The sequence below is a fragment of the Neolamprologus brichardi genome, chromosome 19 (genome assembly GCF_056152115.1).
Source record: "Neolamprologus brichardi isolate AB-2024 chromosome 19, ASM5615211v1, whole genome shotgun sequence".
NCBI lineage: Eukaryota > Metazoa > Chordata > Actinopteri > Cichliformes > Cichlidae > Neolamprologus > Neolamprologus brichardi.
The window spans coordinates 8,297,353-8,317,908 of NC_142122.1; the positions used below are offsets into that span (position 1 = coordinate 8,297,353).

Here is a 20,556-nt window from a genome sequence, read left to right on the forward strand (position 1 = left end):
AGTTATGATCTCTCAAAAAGACATCATTATGGTACTGCAAGTGATGCAATTATTTATACCTGTGAACCATTAAATTAGAGATATTAAGGATAATTTATTCCAGAATAGATGAATTGATCTTATCAACGCTTGCACACGAGACCTTGACAGAGATTTTCCCGGTTTCTTGCAGATTTCACAGAAGGTGTGGGTTACCATTGTCCTATCCAATATTTGGCTTTTAAATTGGTGTACTTTTTAAAATATGCCACCAACTGTTTGCTATGCACACCTCCAATAAAAGTTTTTTCAGCTTTCCAAATTAGCCAGCGGTCCACCCGGATGATATCATATCCAAAAACATCACCCGGGAGTTCAAATAGTTGGTGTTATTGTAAGAGGCTTTCAGATTGAATGAGCTAAATCAAATAAGAAAGGTGCATTACATTGCATAAAATATGTCCTTAAATGGATCTCTTTTTTTTTTCTGAGAGTGCTTTAAAGTGCCATGGGTTTGTATTGTACACTTTTTAGTGCACGGTGGCCCCAGAGGTAATCAACCCTTTAAGCAGGAATCAGAACCTAAGAATGCACTTTTTGTGTACAAATTGAAAAAAGACTTGAACTAGATTTAGCTCGACAAACGCAAAGGGAAGTGTGACAGTAATACAAAAATATAATCCCCTGGTGAATTTTGGGTAGCGTTATTAACTTACCCTGCATGTATCTCTCTTAAGAGATCATTTTAATTCAGACTAAACTGCTTGTGAGCCTCAGGAGGTCCAGAAGTGTTGTGGAGGCTGCATAGAGGGTCCCATCCAACTCACTGAACCGTTAAACAATCGGGTAACACCAAGGAGAGAGCCTTTATAATAATTCCCCCCTGTGTTATATCATCGAAGTTTTGGGGTGGTCAACTGTTCATTATGCTCCTGCTGCCTTAGGCCCCAGCTGTTAGCATCAGAAGGATGGTCAAGTCGTATCTCATAAGAGCTGAAGAGGTGCGTAAAATGCTTAGCTAGGGCTTTTATTAATTTGGACAGTGTCTGCATTGCTATTGTAATGCTGCTCTCTCTTGCAGAAGTGGTAAGTGCGCGTTTAGGGCTCAGTGTATAATGAATTTGGATGGGACATCTGTAGCCTTTGTTTCACTTTGCCTCTTGACAATCTCCTGCCTCCCTGCTGCTGTTTTTTTTGCCAATGCGACATTTTGGACAGTGCTTAGTTTGGCAACATTGCATGCCTGCTGAGCGAGCTGTTCGGTTCAGAGCTGTGTATTACCCGAGAGATTTCAGACAATCATGCTCAAATCCACATTATTTGTTGCATGTATCCACATCTCAAATCAAAATAAAGTTTATGATTGCGAATGAGCCCGCAGGCTGTAATTTTATTAAACTAATGTTGTCTGCATTGCTCACATATTCATTTACCGACCTGAATCGCTGAGCATTTTCGGAGATAACATAAAGATCTCATGAAAATGGTGTTTGTGAAGTAGAAAGCAGAAACCCAATTAAGCCGCACAGAAGGATGGTTGGATAATTTGAATTCTTGCGCTCATTTAAAATTAAGAAATTCTTTTCTTGCTTCAGTTCGTGTTTGTTTCTCCCCGTGAAATGCAAACACAGTCTTGCAGACTTGTACCACTTGAAGTTTAAAACGATGTGAAAATACCCTGAGGTTGGATACTCCTTCCATTATGTCATTACATTAAATATTAAATTATTATGCAACTATTGAGAATGCACTGTACTCTAGTACAATAATATTTATTTGGTACTAAAAATATTCAAGGCAAAAAAAAAGCTTACAAAGCAATGTGGGACAGTTGCTGAAGAGGCTGAAAATAAAGTCTTTCATTCTTGTAATAAACTGTATAATATCTGTTGTTTCTGTCTGGTGTGTTTAGGTGGTGGGCAGAGGAAAGACACAGCCCAGTGCTGGATCCCAGAGGGACTGTCAGTGTGGTAAGGACCCTTGAGACGAAGGAGGGTGCATGGAGGGCTCAAAGCCTGTAAAACCAGGGTCTTCAGCCTGCCTCTGGTTGGGGCTGGTCTCTGTGGCTGTAGCCTTCCTTTGTACAGAGGCCCGGACCACTCCGAGCCCTCTGCTCAGCCCCAGCAATGGCACCTGCAAAGGGAACACAAAGTGTCATACAGGGATTATCCTGCCCATCTGGTATCCCGAGGATCCTTCCATGGGAGACAAGATTGCACGGGTCATTGTCTATTTCGTGGCACTGATCTACATGTTCCTCGGAGTATCCATCATTGCTGACCGTTTTATGGCCGCCATTGAGGTCATCACCTCCCAAGAGAGAGAAATTGTTATCAAAAGGCCCAATGGGGAAACAACCACCACCACGATCCGTGTGTGGAATGAAACGGTCTCCAACCTTACCCTCATGGCCTTGGGCTCGTCGGCTCCTGAGATCATGCTTTCTGTAATCGAAGTTTGTGGACATGAATTCAAATCTGGTGAGCTTGGGCCCTCCACAATCGTTGGCAGTGCAGCTTTCAATATGTTTGTCATCATTGGCCTCTGCGTGTCTGTCATCCCCCAAGGCGAGGTACGAAAGGTCAAGCACCTCAGAGTGTTCTTTGTCACTGCAGGCTGGAGTATCTTTGCCTACATCTGGCTCTACATGATCCTGGCTGTTTTTTCTCCCAATGAAGTCCAAGTCTGGGAGGGTCTAGTCACGCTGGCCTTCTTCCCCATATGTGTACTCCTCGCATGGGTGGCAGACAGACGACTGCTCTTCTATAAGTTCATGCACAAGAAGTACCGCACTGAAAAAAATAGGGCTGTCATCATTGAGACCGAGACCGAACGCTCCAAGGGGATTGAAATGGACGGCAAGATGGTTAACTCCCACTTCATGGATGGAGGTGCGACCAGCAATCTGATTGGTCTGATTGAGAGCAAAGAGGTAGATGAGTCCCGACGCGATATGATTCGCATCTTGAAAGACCTGAAGCAGAAGCACCCAGAGAAAGAGTTGGATCAGCTTGTTGAGATGGCCAACTATTACGCTCTCTCGCACCAGCAAAAGAGCCGTGCCTTTTACCGCATTCAAGCTACGCGCATGATGACTGGAGCTGGAAATATCCTGAAAAAACACGTAGCAGAACAGGCGAAAAAGAGCGCCAGTGTGCAGGAGGTGCACGTGGAAGAACCAGAAGAGTATGTTTCCCGGATCGCTTTTGAGCCTGCTGTCTACCAGTGCCTCGAGAACTGCGGGGCCGTTATTCTGACCATCACCAGAAAAGGAGGCGACATCAATAAGACTATCTACGTGGATTATAAGACGGAGGATGGCTCGGCTAATGCCGGGGCAGACTATGAGTTCACAGAGGGTACGGTAGTATTCAAACCCGGAGAGATGATCAAGGAAATAAGCATTGGCATCATAGATGATGACATCTTCGAAGAGGACGAGCACTTCTTTGTACGTCTCAGTAATCTGCGCGTCTTGGAAACTGAGGATGAGGTGTTGTCTGCCAACAGTCTCCCATATCCAAAGGCGGTGTTGGGGTTCCCCACTGTGGCCACTGTGACCATTCTGGACGATGATCATTCAGGCATCTTCACCTTTGAGAGTAACTCAGCCCATGTTAGTGAGAGCATCGGTATCATGGAAGTCAAAGTGTTGAGAACTTCTGGGGCAAGGGGGACAGTCATCGTGCCTTATCGCACTGTGGAGGGTCTTGCCAAAGGAGGAGGAGAGGACTTTGAAGATACGTACGGAGAGCTTGAGTTCAAAAATGATGAAACCTGGTAAGACATTTTCTTTGTGTGGTTGGAGAGGAGTTGCTTTTTCTTATTGCGTTCTTGGTATTTTTAGTTATCAAGCTTATTCAAAATGAAATGCACCCAGGAGTCATTGATAATTTTGGGTTAGTTTAAACTTTATGATTGATTTATGTCTTGCTTTTGAATTTCAGTTTGATGCCGGTGTATCTTTCTAGAAATATTATACTATTTGATAGCTTCGAAGATATTCAGCAGTCTGCGAGAAGGCTGTGAGAAGCTCGTCGCATTTGCTTTGAAAAGAGATATTGTCTTCTTTGCCTGTTGACATCATTTAGTTTGGAGCATACTTTGATAACCTGTTCACGTGTAGCTTGCACTCATCACGCTGTTACCTTTAAATGCCTTTTTTTCTTTACATGGTTGGGTGATGTATCCTCTCATCTGAGCGTGCACTCTATATCCCCTTGTTTTCCCGTCAGGAGATTTTGCTGTCATCACAGTGCTTTGGTAGCAATCCTGCGTGTGTGTCGCATGCAAAAGGGATTCAACTTTTGGATTCGTCACACGAATTCGTCTCTAATCCTTGCTGTTTTTGTTTTGTCAAACTCCGGGATTTTGCTCACTTCCTTTTTTTGGTTTGGTTTCCGTGTCTCTCCACTTCAGCAAGCACGAATGGAAACAGATATTAGAAGAGAAAATTAAATCTTCGTACATGGCATTGTTTTAGGTTAGCAGGTAGACTGTAGCATGATGAGACTTCCTCCATGAGACAGCCCCGACTTAAAAAAAAACAAAACAAAAAAACCCTGAATTTAATTTAGATAGTACACTTACGTAAATTGTGTGTGTTGTGTAGCCTTGTCAGCTGTACCATCTGTGTACAATATTGCCCAACAACAACAACAACGAAAAAAAACCCCAAAACACATAGCCTTACAAATGAGTGGGCATTTTTGGCGGTTTTTGCAATAACACCAACATACCATACTGTAGCAGAAATTTTATCAGGGCCATATATTGTATGACACTGCTGCATTTTAAAAAAAAGATGTATACAAAGCAGTTCTCTAGGATACTGGCTTGTACACAAAACAGTGGCTCTTAAAAAATATTGATTTGTTTATTTCACAGCTTGCATCCGTTTGCCTCTCACATATTGGTCTGCAGGCACTGAATCAAAGTGACATGCATCTGTGACATTCCCTTCCGCCGCCAATCAGGACCCACTCAGTGTGCCGTGGCGGACTGGCAGGGACTGTGCTCCAGGCTGTGGGTTCCTGAGGGCTGAGGCAGCCCAGGGGACCGGGGGGTGTGTCGGGGTGATCACCATGCTCTTGGGGCCCGTTGAGCTCTCAGGCTTTTGCTTGATTTATGTGAGAGATGCTTTTTTGGAGCTGGGCTGCTGAGGGAGTTAGAAGGGAGAAATGCGGAGAGACTGCTGTGATGCTGTCGGCATTGTGAGGGAATGTTAGCGTATCGATCTGCTCATTGTGTTGAGCATCACGCTGCGAGCTTCTTACAGTGCGGCACAGCTTCAGTAAGAGTGCACAACACTGTAAATTGATAAAGACCAGTAGCAGAATTAGCAAACGTTTCTTTAAAATGGTACAAACTATTTTCGTTATTGTATATTGGATGCGTTCAATCTCACAATATAAACAATTTCAATGAGAATCCATGTTGAAATAATTAAAGGAATGCTTTTTACACTTTTTAATGTTTACCCTTAATCTAAACATGTAGCTTAAAGCCACAGCCTGCAAGCCTAGCTTTGCATAAACACTGGAAAAGGAGGTGATAAGCGAGCCAGGCTCTCTATAATGTTAACTAAATCCTCCTAACAAGCATTTGTAAAGCTCACTAATACTCTTTATAGCATCTATTTTTGCATGGGGTGAACGATCTGGGTTTACATGATGGTGGGTTTTTAACTGTTTCTTTCTTTGTGTTTTAGTTGTAGCTAAATTATAAATGATCAGATTTAAAGGTCCCGTGTAACAGAATGAAAGGCTGTATTTGCAAAATGCAAATACAGCTTTGTTAACTTAAAGTAATTTTAGTTCTTATGTCACATGCAGACCAATTTAAGGTCAAGATGGCTTGGCAGTTAAAACCAATATGTAATAACTAATATATTCAACAAAAAATGGCCTTTAAAAATAATTTATCAATAATTAACCATTATGTCTTAATTATGCCACTTAATTATTACTCTCCTGGTATTATATCTGCAATGCAGAAAAAAAAAGACATATCCAAGAGTCGACCTGGAACCCTCCAGCTGTTTCCGGTTCTGATCTGATACCAATACCAATAACAGTACTGTCTACCGAGTGTCAGTATTAATTATTATATCATATTAATAATCTGGCTGTCAGGAAGAGATTAGGAACCATTCTTACACAGCTTGGATGTCACAAATATAAATATATCCAAGAATATAAATTTAGAGCTTTTTTCTTTTGTATTTATTGATGAAATAATAAATGAAAACAGGCCCAGGATAAATACAGTAATTTATTTGCATTATTGTGCACTGGTGTCATTTCAAACTGCTGTCATTTGAAGTGACACCAGTGCACTTTCTCCTCAGGAGACAACTGAAGTCAAATAATATTTAATACTGTTGACAACACCATAAATAGCTCAACAACAAGTATTGCACTCACCCAACTATCTTCTCTGACTGAATGTAAGTAGTAAAATAAACAAGCGATGGAGAGACTGATGAGAGAGAGAGAGAGAGAGACAGCATCCCGTTGTTGGAGCTTTTTCGTTCTTGTCAGCTCACTTTGACCACAGTTTGCAGTGAAGTGAAAAATCATTGCAGACATACAGATAGAAGCTGTTGGTGTAGCAGCGTGAGATACCTCCAAACTGCTGTCCTTCTGCTGTTAGCTTCCTCCATGCTACATTAACTCTGCCGATAGCTCCCGCCGTCCAGTGATGAAGTAAACTCGGAACAGCATAGAACTGAACTGAATAGATCGGCTCATTGTCACCGATAGCCAATCCAGCTTTTTGGGTCAGTATCGGTCCGATATCCGATCCAGATATCCGATCAGCACTTTGTTACTCATCAGCACTTGTATTTTACGTCTCTATGATTCAAACAACTTGTGATCTAGAAACGTGTCCGCCTGTCCATGCATTTCCATTCCTGTGCTTTATTGTTACCACATCAGAAATCTCAGTGCATTTTCTTTTTTATTGGAATTGCTAATGGATTCTTTGCAGTTTCTTTTACTTTGCAAAGCCCCTCAGTTTGGACAGGACCTTTTTGGCATGCTGCGTTTGGCCCATGGGCCTTATGTTTGGCACCCTCTCTTTCAAACTCATTTTAAACTAAGAAAGAGCTAAATAAATGACCAAAACACCTCCTGAAACATAGCCTTACTCTATTATACATGCACCCAGGATGTGAAAATTTGTGTCAACATTTTGCAATGAATTATGAGGCAAAGGTTAAGGAGGGTGAAAAAAGTCAACCTTTGATTCTTTTAGCGAGCTCTAAAATCATAGTCTGGCTTTTAAACCAGTGATAAATATCAACTCTGAGGTTTTCACTGGCAGTGGAAAGAAAAGGCTGTGCACTTTAAGGAAGGAATTATATGGTACGCAAATAAAAAGTCAATAAATAAGCAAGGGATTTATTTTTCCTGAAATTATATAGACATAACATGTGTCAGTCTGTACAGAAGTGAAGGGTACAAAATAAGACTTTTGTTGCGAAAGCACATCCTGAAACATCGTAGGTATTGAACACCGTCAGTGTTGATGAATGTACTTGTATGCAGTAATGACAAATGTTGAATGAATTTTCAGTTAAGCAGTTAAAATATTGAAAATTGTCAAAAGCATCAACACGCTCCGGTATTAATATGAAAATTTTTGCTCCTCTCTGCAGAGACTATTGGATCTTTTGTAGAATGGCAGACTGCTGTTTCAGAACTCCCAACAAATCTCCAGAAATTTCCATAATTACACTTGGATAGTGATGAATTAGATTCAGTGTGTATCCATAAAAAAGACAGAGAGACAGAAAAAGACAGTGGAAGTGACAGCTTCATCCAGAAGCATACCAGAAGATTCATGAGAACATTTCCATGTACAAAACAAAAGGGATGAATGTGTAGAATATTCACTGAAGGCATAATTACAACAATGTTTCTTCTACTGCCTTGAAAGCTCTCCCCTGGGTCATTTTCATGCTCTTTACATGAAAAAATACTGAATTTATTTCCCTCCTTTGCGTTCACATTTATATTTAAAAATGGGAATCTTCTGTTTATTTCCATTTTGCAGGAGGATTCCCTGTTTGGCATGCATATAAAAACGCTCCTGATGCTAATTCATTGGTAACTGTGGCAGCTGAGTGAGGGCAGAGTCTAAAGAGCAGGGCATTTTTGATGCCCTATAGGGCAATGAGACCACATAGTGCTTCCACTCTTTCACTCTTCCTTTTGTTCTCCCCATGTTTTATGAGGCATTGACTTTCAATCTCTTTTGACATACTTTGGTCCCATTGTTAACAACCAGACTGGAAATGTATTAGAGTCCTAATCTGGAGCTCTGGAATACATCACTTCACTTCTTAGCTGGACAATAGCTGCCATAGTTCGGTTATTGGTGCCAGTAATTATGGGCCAAGCCAACTGGTATGTATCTCATCAAGATAACATAAGCGTCTTATATTATACCTCTTAAATTGGTGGTCAAAACTGCTCAGTAACTTCTGACTCCAAGATTGCTTCCTAATAAATTATTAATTTTGGCTAATTTAACTGGTGCACATTTCAGAAATTCATAAGAGGAATTCACAGACCAGTGGGTAGCTACATCTCTCATTTATAATTGCAGCTAACCATTACCATAAATTGATTTGTATCACTTTTAGTTTTTTTCCTAATCAATTAATTGATTACAAAATTCCAATAAAAACAGTCAAAAATCTTTCCTAATCAACACTCAGACCCCAAATACAATCCAAATGTATTTGATTTACAATATTACAACAATTTATTTATTAAATTATTAATTTCATTTAAATTAATAATTATTTAATTTAATCAATTATATTATTTAATTAGCTTAAGTTTAATTATATATGTTAGAAATATGATTATTTATCAATAATTATTAAGCAATGATCAGTGAATACGATTGCTGCAGTTGTATTCATTAATTAATCAGAATCAGAATCAGAATCAGAATTTATTCGTCACATACAGGTTGCCCCGCAGTAAAATGAGACACCCCCCCCCGACCTTACACACATAACACAGACATTACATTAGGGGTTACAAGTCGGAGATCGGCAGTTACAGAAAAAAAAACACTGAAATGTACACACAATGGGAAGGTACAAGAGGAAAAAAAGAGACCCCTACTCATGCTGTGCTTCCATGGTAGGACAGCACGAGAACAGGAAACAAAAAAACTCCTCTGCACAAGAAAAGCACATGAATGTTCACAGCACAACATTATGAAGACATAACAAGCCACAGGGTTGGGTAGGGGATGAGGAGTAATCCCAGGCAACACAGCAGCCATCCTGCCACTGCGCCGACTCGCCAGCGCGGGCCCAGACCCGCCTCGTGTTCCCAGGAGGTAACAAGCATCGAAGGCGTTGGAAAGGGAAGGGGAGATGAGTGAGTGCTTATCAGTGTAAGTGTGTGTGTGTGCGTGTCCATAGTTCAGCTGAGACAGTGTCCTTCGCCCTATCAGGCTAAGTAAACAGTCCTCCAGCCAATCCAGGTGGCCTTGCATGGGATGGGGAGAATAGATGATTAGGATGAACATAATAAGACATTTGGGAGTCCTAATGTGGTACAAAATCAGCATCTTTCATAGATAAAGCTCATCTTATTTACCAATAAATAGATATGAGTCTGATATATCTAAGTTCAGTGCAGCCATACTAAACCAACTACTTTGTTTTTCCCCTCTTACACATTTTAAAAAGCAAGAAGGATTAACATATCCAGTATTTTACAGGAAAAAAGAGATCCCATTGTTACAGTTGTGCAGCTTAGTAGTAGGGTTGGGTACCTTTTGAATGGATACTGGTACCACGCTAAACGCTTCACTCATTATCAAAAAATAAATCCAAACAATAAATTATGGAAAAAGACAGATTTTTCTGTCAATTTATTCAGCTACCTGATTATTTACTTGGAGAAGATGTTGATGAAGCTGTCAGTGTCTCACTCAGATCTCATCAAATCATCATAATTCATAATCCATAGCTTCTTATAGGTTAGTGACAGATGTGCTAACATTAGCTGCAGCGTCTTTGGTAAATTTGACTTTCAGGCTATCACAACTTTACCAAAGACAACAAGAACAAAAGATACCCTCACTTTCCTGGAGGTTTCTGGCTGACGGTGGATTGGCAAAAAAAAAGTGACGCACCAATAACTTCCCAATGATTGCCGGCATTTATAATAAAACTTGAAAAAGTGCAATATAACCAGAAATAAAGAAAGTTCCTTGTTAAAATAAAAGTTTTGCCTCAGAGGTGCAGCTAACATGTTTCAAAAGTCACAACTTTTGCTTTTAAGGCACATGGTTTCCATTTCCAATTTATGTCACACAGTCTCACCACAGCTCAGAGAGCAGCTGGGCAGTGTTTGGAGAGAATTAAGTCACTTCAATTCAAACTATGACTGCAGCCATATGCAAGCAAACCAAGCAATCATAAGGAGTTTTTTGGCAACTGGTTGGGAAATAAAAAATTTACTTTAGCGACAGATGGTTCTCTGATCAGTCTGTAAACCTGCATTACTGTGGTTCCAGCAATCGCTACCATTCAGCAGTCACCAACCTCCACCAATCACTCACAACCGGTTGGGGAATACTGATGGTCACAGTCCAGTCTCTAGTCCTATATACATGAGAGCTTATGGACTTGATCCTAGACTGTCAGCGTAACTGTCACAGTCCAAAACGATGGACAAGTTACTATCATATGCTCACGTATTTGCAAAACCTCACATTGGTTGATCATCTCCTGTTTCAGCAGCTATCGTCAAAGCAAGTCCTTGAGTTTGAATAATTACTAAAGAAAAATGACTATTGGCTGCTTCCCTGACCTGAATATCCATGTGTTTAAGAAGACACCTCAGACTTCTCAGTCTTCGACTGAATTTTTGTTTTGACAAATGAATAATCAAGAAAATTACTGAAATATTAATTGGTAGTAAGCCTTTGTGACCCCTCATTTGTGTCTTTGGGTGTGAGGGGTGGCTGTTCTTATCTTTAGCTCAGGAGCCATTGGTATTAAGCTGCTGAGAATAATAAATGTAGGCCTCTGTTTCCTTTGACCCATTAAAGATAACACAGCTGTGAAGTGGAGATGCTCCATCCCCCGGAGAGACGGCTGTTTAACCAGGCACTGAAAGATTAATAAACAAATGAGTGGTGTGCAGCAGACAGACCTGAATCACCTACAGTAATTGCCACAGTAGTTACGCCTCTGTGAGCACACCTCTGTGCTTGTAAACTCGCCTTATATTTTTGTATGAAAAACATTGCATTGGGGGTTGCATTGTGCTCATAAGGAGATGAATGCCCACCTCCCCTAAATCCCCTCACGCAACATTTTTCCTTAATATCTAAGGACTGTGTAGCTGTAACCCCTCTCTGGGTGCCATGACTGACAGAACACATGTCCACACTGATCCTCATCCTGCTGACCACTCAGCTTTACCTCCTCCTTGGGGGAAAAATTCTCCTCACGTGTAGGTTAGCATCAGTCAGTTTTTGGTTCGAAAGGTGATATTTTTTAATAGGTATTATATTATAGCTGTATTTCATATTGAAGCTTGCTCTAAATCAGGTTTTAGATCTCACCCTGGGTCTACACACCTGAATCACATGATTAGTTCATTAACAGGCCTTTGAAGAGCTTCAAGACATGTTGAGAAGGTAATTTCTCCATTTAAATCAGCTGTGATGGATCAAGGACACATCTAACCTGCAGGGACACCGGTCCTCGTGGACTGGGATTGGGGACCCCTGCTCTAAATATAGAAATTTGAATGTTAATAATAAATCAATTAAATTCAATTTGATTTATATAGCGCCAAATCACAACAAAAGTTGCCTCAAGGCGCTTACATCAGCCATCTTTGCTCCCGAATTGAGTCCAATTTTAGCCTGTGTATCTAACTCTTGACCTGCATGTCACCAGATCGATAAATCAGTAGTTATGGGTGGGCCTTTGAAAGGTCACAGGTCACCATTACTATTAGAGTTCATCCTCTTGGGGACAATGGGTGTTTCCATTCCATGTTTTCTTTTTCTTTTTTTTTTTGTTGCAGATAAAGAAATATTTCTCTCATTAAATGAATATTCACCTGAAGAATTAAGTCAGTGAAGCGTCCTCTGCAAATCACAAGTGTTTTTTGTTGTAAGTTTCATGCCAATCCAGCCAAGAAACTTCTGCAGTAGACAAAGATTTTTTACCTAATTGTGACACTAGGGAAATAATCTGGGAATCACACAACACGACACGAATTGCTGTGCTTGAGCCCCCAGTGCTTGTAGCAGTTCTTTGTAGAAGAGCAAGAAGCTTTGGGCTTGATTATGATGACAAATTGTTAAACATCCATCTTCCTAGAAAGATGAAGCAATTTTGAAGTGGTCTGTTGTGACCAGTGCCACAGTGAGTATGCACATAACTTCTATAGCTAGAGTTGCAGTTTGCTAAGATTACAAGTGATGCATTGAAGGGTGTTTCTGCCTGTTTGTCAGCAGCTAAATAGTCTGTAAAGAGCTTTCATGAGGATGAAAAATTACATCTGGAATGGCTGAAATTAATTTTTGGAGGCAGTTTTTCCTTCAGTTCCTTCCAAGTGGTTGTGTTGCTCAGCAATACTTATGCTAAAGCTAACCTACCTGTGGCTGCAATGCAGAAAATTTGCTTTTTTGAGTGGTAATTGGTGCAGCTAGATGTTTCCTTTTACCATCAAGGGTCAGTCTTCGCTTCATAGAAGCTGTATGAGCTTAAGTTGAAAGGAGCACTCTTTACATAGGTTTTGCATTATTCATTAAGGTGTATTCCAGTTGGCTGGAGGTAAATACAGGGCTACACCTCCAACCAGTCACAGTCATGAAAGGTCATAAATAATAAAAAATATGATATAAATAGCTTCTGGAAACAGCCTACTGGAGGACAGAGGAGAGTCTGAGCTGTAAAGAAAAAATAATCAGAACGATTGGATAACATTACAAAAAAGTATAAAATAGTGAAACGAAAGCCAAACAAATGTTTCACACAGGCTCTAACCACAACCGCAGACATACAGTAGCAAAAGATTCATGAAAACATTTCCTCTGCCAACTTAGTGTACCTTTTTGCACTTTGGTCTTACTTACAAATACCGTAGAGGAACACGCACATACAAACACACACCAACACATTTAATCACGCACAGGTTTAGTGGTAATAAATATGCTGCCTGTGCGTTTGTTTCTCTCAGTTGGGGAAATGCAATTAAGTTAAAGCTTATTTATAACACAGTTCAGTGCAGGGCGTGTCACCAGCTCTGAGCCCCTCCATCCACCCTCCAGCCCCAGAGTGTGTAAATCTGACTGGGATTGTATATTCAGGCTCCCCAAACTTTTGACAGATCCTCCAGCCTAATGGAGTTAGGATGGAAGTAAGTGCATCAGTTTGACCCATTTGACTGTCAGAACATTTAGCTGCAGATGTTTTAACAAAGGCACCCTGCACTAATTTACAATTTGCTTTCATTCTATAACAGATGACTATTCATAGCTATAGAGATCTATTCATACGTGGTGATTTAATAGTGCAACGTTGTAATTTTAAGTGCTCATTCAACAGAACAGTGATTCTTTCAGAGACCAGCATCAGCATTGCATTGTAGGGCTATTTCACCTTAAATCTGCAGGTATTCAAAGCAATAATAAAATGTTTAAATAATTCAGCAAAATGCCTCCTTTAATTAACCCCAAGAATATGTGTTTACCCTAAAGTGTCACACACTTGAAAATGACTCCCATCAGCTAATGTTAGAGGCTAAAATTAACAGAGGTTGCACTAATAAGTGAGCAGTTTAAAAAAAAAAAAAAGATAAACACTATTGTTGTGTAGCCATGTGAACATTTTCTATTATGCATACTACAGTAAAATGCTCATTAAAAGGGTTAATTTTTGAGAATTATAGGACTGAAAATGGCTGCTGTGGAGTGCAGTATCAGTCTTTAGGTTCATTGGTCCAGATTGATGATCATCTCCTCTACAGACACCATAAAATACTGAAGAAGCTGATTTTTATGAAATTTAGTTCAGACAGAGATCTGTGTTTACCCCCATGACTAATTCAATCGCTGTAATGCTTTTTGTTAATATGTTAATAATCTCCAACTGGACATTGTCAGTCCAACAACCAGTGATTGCAAGTATAGTCACGGTGCTTTGGGTAACCATGCTATCAAATGCTTAAAGTGCACAACCTGTAAGGTCGTGAATCGCACCAAGTCACTTGTTTACTTAGCCCAGGTTCCAGGACCAGTGTTGGGGAGTAACGGAATACATGTACCGCCGTTACGTATTTAAAATACAAAATATGAGTAACTGTATTCCGTTACAGTTACCGTTTAAAAAGGTGGTATTTAGAATACAGTTACTTTGTTGAAATAAATGGATTACACGGCGGTACTTCCCTGTTTCATATTGTGGCGGGTCAGGCCTGTTTGGGTTTTGTTTGACAGCTACGTTCTGTAGTTCCAGGTGGCAGCGTTACGGTTGCCATGGTTACAGGGTTACGCTCTCTCTCTGCGTGTTTCCTGGGTGATAGAGCGCCTGTTGTTGTTGTGCTAAGCTAATAGGCAGAATGCTACCGGTATAACTCTAAAGAATGTAGCATCATAGGCAGCGTAGTCCGTGCTGCAGGGAGAATGGACTGTCATACCCGTTTTGTGTCTGTGAGCGAGGGAGGGAGAAAAAGGAAAAGTACGAGCTGTCATCGAGCAAAAACGGGAGCTGGACGCATGTAAATATAATAATAACCACTGCAGCCAAGAAGAGTGCCTGACGAGCCCAGTTGTAAGTAAGCTATTAAGACTCGACTGTACACCGTGTTCCTGTTTTCCTCCAAAAACAATAAGTTCTGTTGGAGCAGCTTTTACACCGTTACGTTACTCTCATTGAGTAACGTAACGGAATACGTTACAGAATACATTTTGGGGCATGTATTCTGTATTCTGTAATGGAATACATTTTAAAAGTAACCTTCCCAACAATGTCCAGGACCCATCGGAAGCTCAAAAATTTGCTGAATGAAGATTTTCGCATACACTGCCATGGATTTACTACACTGCAAATCTCAAAATCTTACCAAGTATTTTTGTCTTATATCTAGTCAAAATTACCTCATTACACTTAAAATAAGACACAATCAGATACACGGCAACATTTCAGTAAGCTAAAGGAACTTGTTTCAAGACAGTGAATCTTGAAACTAGAGAAAAACAAGAGATTTTTCACTTGTTCCACTGGCAGTTTTTTTTCACTTAATACAAGATATTTTAGCTTGAAATGAGTTTTTGCAGTGTAGTCATACTGATGTCACTTTCTCCATAGAGATATCCAAAAACTCTTGATGGCAGGTTAGGTTTTAATAACAGATAATCCCAGGAGTTACTGAGTGAAAAAGTGTCCAGTACATTTATTTCTTACCAAATACTACAAAATGCTAATGATTTTGTAGTATTTGCAGGGAAATATAATGCAGATCCTCCTTAAACGCATCCTGTTCAGCACAGCAACATCATAGCTGATGTTATGATCATATGCAGCCTGAAACCTGAGCGTGCTGCGGTATTAGATATGTGTCTTTAATTAGTGCGAGCTTGTTTGTGAGTCGACTATTCAAGCACTCTGAGGCTGCCTTCAGTCATATAACATGTGCTGTAAATAGGAACTGCCTGCTGGGAAAAACATTTGATGTTGGCCTCCTGGAGGTGACAAGTAGGATATGTGGGAATTCTTCATTGGCTGTGATATCTACAGCTTGACATAAAAACATGTGGAAGTATGTCAGCAGAAATGGAAAGACAAAAAAGAGCGAATATTAAAAACATGTCCATGATGATCTAGTAAAGTTTTTAGAGAAGTATTGCTTTTCTAAAGTCTGTAAAAAAAATGCTTCGATTTGGAAGCTGCACATTTTTAACTGAAAGCGTGGAAGTGGTAAACTGGAGGTTGAAGGCTGTTTACCATTAAGCACAATGGATGATGCTTTACCCACAGGGACTATAAAAGTCAGGACACTTTGACCGTTACTGCTTCAATTTTGACTTGTGGAGGCTGTGCTAGCTCTTAGCTTTTAGTTATTTATAGAGCACTTTTCAAAAATGTTGACAAAGACAGAGCCATGTGTTCTCACACGTTACCTACTGGAAGAATAAACAAATACAACAAGCTTACATACAGGCAAAAGTTTTAAGATCTTTAAGATAAGAAAGGGCTATACGACTGCACCTAATGAATTATTCTCCTAATAATCAATTGCAGTGACATTATCAGAAATGCCAGTTTGCATTTAATCAGGCTAACACTTCATATTGCAACTTATAAGAAGCAATCTTCTCATTCAATGGTCTTGGAAAAAAGCTTTTAAAGAGACTATATAGTTTTCTTTTTTTTAGTAATACTAATTCATTTTTCTGCCAGTCACTTCATGTGACTGTGTTTATCCCCTCTTTAGTTTTAAACCTGCTGTTGATGTCTTTTTTTGTGTAAGTCTGGATGTAGATTCAAACTTGAAAAAAGGGGACGGAGAGTAGTGTTGTTCAATACAGGTCACTGCTCCCATTTTGGTCCCTACCTGCCAGGGCGGCGGTCTGTGGTGCCAGTGGAGGTGCCCTTGCTGCCCCTGCACCTACATCCAGCATCTGCATACTTTGATAAAGGTCAGTCTCGCTTCACAGCATCTTCCTCCATGCACAGCGCAGCAGCATTAGGACTAGAAATCGATACGGCTCACAGAGAGAGGAGCTAAGGTTGCAAAAGGCTGAAGGAGATGAGAGAAGATGTCAGCTTTTTTTCTCCCCTGCTCTTGTCTTATTTTTGTAGTCCCTTAAAGAACAATAGAAAAGGATATGAGAGAATGGGATGTGTTTGCAAATGTTCAAATGTACTACGGTGAATATGTGAATTTGGCTACTGGCATTTGATGTCTGACCAATATACAAAGTGCTTCACTGAGCAACCCCGGAGGTAGATGAGAATCAGTAAAGCTGAATGAATGAATCTGAATTAGGTCTTTTTTGTAAACATTTCTCACGTATATTTCCCTTCCTTCTGCAAAAAGAAAAGAAGCAGGGAATTTGCATCATCCTTTTTACTTATTGCGGAGGTGTCTTTGGTGTCGACTGTTAATTGCTGTGAGTTTTTAGCACTTCATTTCCCAGAGATCACCTGTCAGTCCTGCAGAATAATTTGACAGCTTTCATTTTTCTGTTTTTAAGTTATTATTTGTGTTTCCTTTCTTTTTCTATTAAGTGCTGAATTTATATGTCAGTTAACTGGTAATTTATAGTCCAATATTGTATTCTGCAACAGCTTGTAGAGTGGTTATTGATTGGTGGCTGGCATGGAATTGGTTGAAAATAGCCATATGTTGCTTCAGTAACCTCCGTGCTATTGCTCTGTTCGCTAGCACGTGGTTGTGGTGATCTGTAGTTTGAATGGAAGATGCCCACTTGTCTGCGAACTATCACAAACTACTGGTCAAGCAGTAGCAAAACTGTGAAAAGTGCAACGTGAACTGGAAACAGAAAACACTTACCTTCAAAATAAAAGTTGTGCCTTTTGAAACACGTTCCTGCAGCTCTGCAGACACAGCTTTATTTCACTTTAGTTTGTATTGCAACGTTTTAGAGCTGTATGGAAGTGTATGGATGGATGAGCTAGTGGCCTAGCTGACATGTCACTTAAAGCTGCCACAATATTACATAAACTTAACGTATTAAAATTTGAACTGTGAATTATAAATAAAATCACCCCCTGTGCGCTTACTTTTGAAGCCGACCTCAAGTGGCCAGTAGAGGAACTGCACCTTGGTGCTAAAATATTAAAATGTAATTGTATTACAAGTAACTGACTTTGGTAGCTCTCTTTCTGCTAATCTGTCCAGTCGATCTCTGTTATCTTCTGGTCAGGTCAGTGAGTGAAATGCATCAGCCTCAGGTCCATCATTCACTCCCTGAACTCAGACAACTGTCGTGGCACAATGTAGCGATCCATGCAGAGCATTCAAGGAAGCTCACATTCAGCTGTGTGTATGTGTTTCTTTCTTTCATCTTTGATTATCCAACTTGTAGCAGTCTTCTCTTGCCACAGTCCACCGTCCCTGCAGTGGGGTTTTCGTTCTCTTGAAACACCCCGAACAGATTTTTGTTGTGATCTCTTTCCAGTTTTACCATGTAGACTGTCCACAGTACCCTAGCTACCCTCTCCTCTCCTCTCCTCTCCTCTCCTCTCCTCTCCTCTCCTCTCCTCTCCTCTCCTCTCCTCTCCTCTCCTCTCCTCTCCTCTCCTCTCCTCTCAGGCTGGACCAGCATGCTCTGTGAGCAGCTCAGGGGACCTTCTTTGGGGGGGGAACTCATTTCTCCGTAATATTCCCTGGATGCTGCAGCAGAAAATACGCCAGAATGCATCAGTAGTTCCTCGCTCCTCTTTCCTACACTGCAAAAACTCAAAATCTTACCAAGTATATTTGTCTTATTTCTAGTCAAAATGATCTCATTACACTTAAAATAAGACACAATCAGCTACAGGGCAACATTTCAGTAAGCTAAAGGAACTTGTTTTAAGACAGTGAATCTTGAAACTAGAGAAAAACTAGAGATTTTTCACTTGTTCCACTGGCAGATTTTTTTTCCACTTATTTTAAGCTAAAATATCTTGTATTAAGCGAAAAAATATGTCAGTGGCACAAGTCTCTAGTTTCAAGATTCACTGTCTTGAAACAAGTTCCTTTAGCTTACTGAAACGTTGCCCTATAGCTGATTGTGTCTTATTTTAAGTGTAATGAGATAATTTTGACTAGAAATAAGACAAAATATACTTGGTAAGATTTTGAGTTTTTGCAGTGTATCCTGTTTCTGCATGTCAACCCTCACCCTTCATCTCTTTCCTATGCTGCCTCCCATTTCTCTTGTTTCCTTTTTCATCCTTTTCCTGTTGGGGCAGCAGCTCTTTGGTGCAAAAGCAGGCGTGACCTCAACATTCACGTATCAGCTGTTTTAAAAGAATTGCTTGATTTGTGTTTCGAAGCTAAATTAGGGTAGGCAGTGAATCTTGCTTTGCAGAGCCAGCAGGACTTTTCTATATTTAGCTTAAAAGACTGGAGACATCGATTCTTAAATATTTTTTGGTGTCCGTGAGGAACTGCATAGCTGGACAACATCTCAGTGAGAATGCAGAACAAGAAAAAGTGAATGTTGTGTCATAAATGCACTTTGTTATCATGAATCCATCCACTCTTATTATCTACATGCTTTGTATTATTTAGCATTTCGTCTGCCTTTTCTTGTTTTCATCTTACTTATGCAGCTGTATTTGTCAGATCATTTTTACAAACAGCAGAGGTGGAGAGTCAGAGAGTGCATTTACTCAGCTCCTGCACTTAAGCACATGTGCTTTACTTAGACATTATCATTTTACAGTACTTTATCTGCACTGCCTTTCAGGAGGAAACTTTGTATTTAATTTAAATGACTGCAATAGTTCATCCTTACTTTGCAGACAGTCATTTAACATATATATGATCAATTCTGGTTATTTTACAATATTCCACATAATAAAATCATTTCACCTGTTTATATTACACTTTTATCCATCAGTATATGAGGGTCACAGGGATGAAATCAATTTATATAGTTGTTCTATACAGTTTCCTGCAAAGTTTTGAGCTACTTTTTATTTATATTTTACTTTTGCTTTCTCATTTTTTTTTTAAAAGTGGTCTTCAATAATATATATTTTTGTTCCCTGAAAGTCATTTAAAGTTCCTCTTTGGACATTGGCTGCTTTTTCACTCATTATCACTCAAGTCTTTGTACCTTCAAGTATAAAAAAAGGAACCTAACTTAAGGGATTAACCAGTGTTATGGCTACACATAACAGATCATTTGATAAAAAATCAATTTTAAATTGTATGTTTAGGCACTTTTTAACAGCCTTTTGCAACAAATACATCATTTGTTCCCATTTCTTTAGCTCAATCTATCAAAAATAGAAAAGAAAAGGCAGTTTAACAGACAGCATGGCGTGTAGTGTGGCGTTAAAAAAATCTGAGGAAACTGGACAAGTGGAGAAAAAAGAAGTGGCAGGTTTAAAAAAAAAAACTACAGCAGATGAACAGTATGTGAAAGTTACTGAAAGGCCCTGAGAGGTGCTTTGTCTCAGTGGAAGGGTGGCTGTCAAGAAGCCATTTAGGAAGGGAAACAAGGAGAAAACAAGGTGGAGGCTCAAGCCACAATTTAGTCAGTGGTGTTGCAGTCTTTGGCCAATACCAAATATTAGCTTTCAAGCTTATTAGAATTTTACAAACTCTGTTCTTGTCTTTTATATTAAATTTCCATTTTTCTTATTTCTGATTTCTGATTGTCCTCACAAAAATATAAAGAAATGAGGGGTAGCTCAATACTTTTGCACAGTAAAAGTGAGTTTAAATTAGGAAACAATCTGCAGATAAAACTGTTACATCAGAAAGTCAGTTAATCCAGTTAATTCAATGAATAACACAGATGAAGGTTCAACTTACCTCACCATAATAAGAA

At 39.8% G+C, this 20,556-nt stretch overlaps 1 protein-coding gene across 2 annotated transcripts in view; it reads left to right on the forward strand.

Moving 5' to 3' along the window:
- The window catches only part of slc8a3 (solute carrier family 8 member 3), a 126,266-nt gene that overhangs the window by 5,962 nt on the left and 99,748 nt on the right, over nucleotides 1–20,556 (forward strand). For both annotated transcript variants that reach the window (XM_035911137.2, XM_087832979.1), the window contains exon 2: nucleotides 1,892–3,759. In XM_035911137.2, the coding sequence (XP_035767030.1) occupies nucleotides 1,979–3,759 (1,781 nt within the window). In that variant the 5' untranslated portion in view covers nucleotides 1,892–1,978. The remainder of the gene's footprint in view (nucleotides 1–1,891; nucleotides 3,760–20,556) is intronic.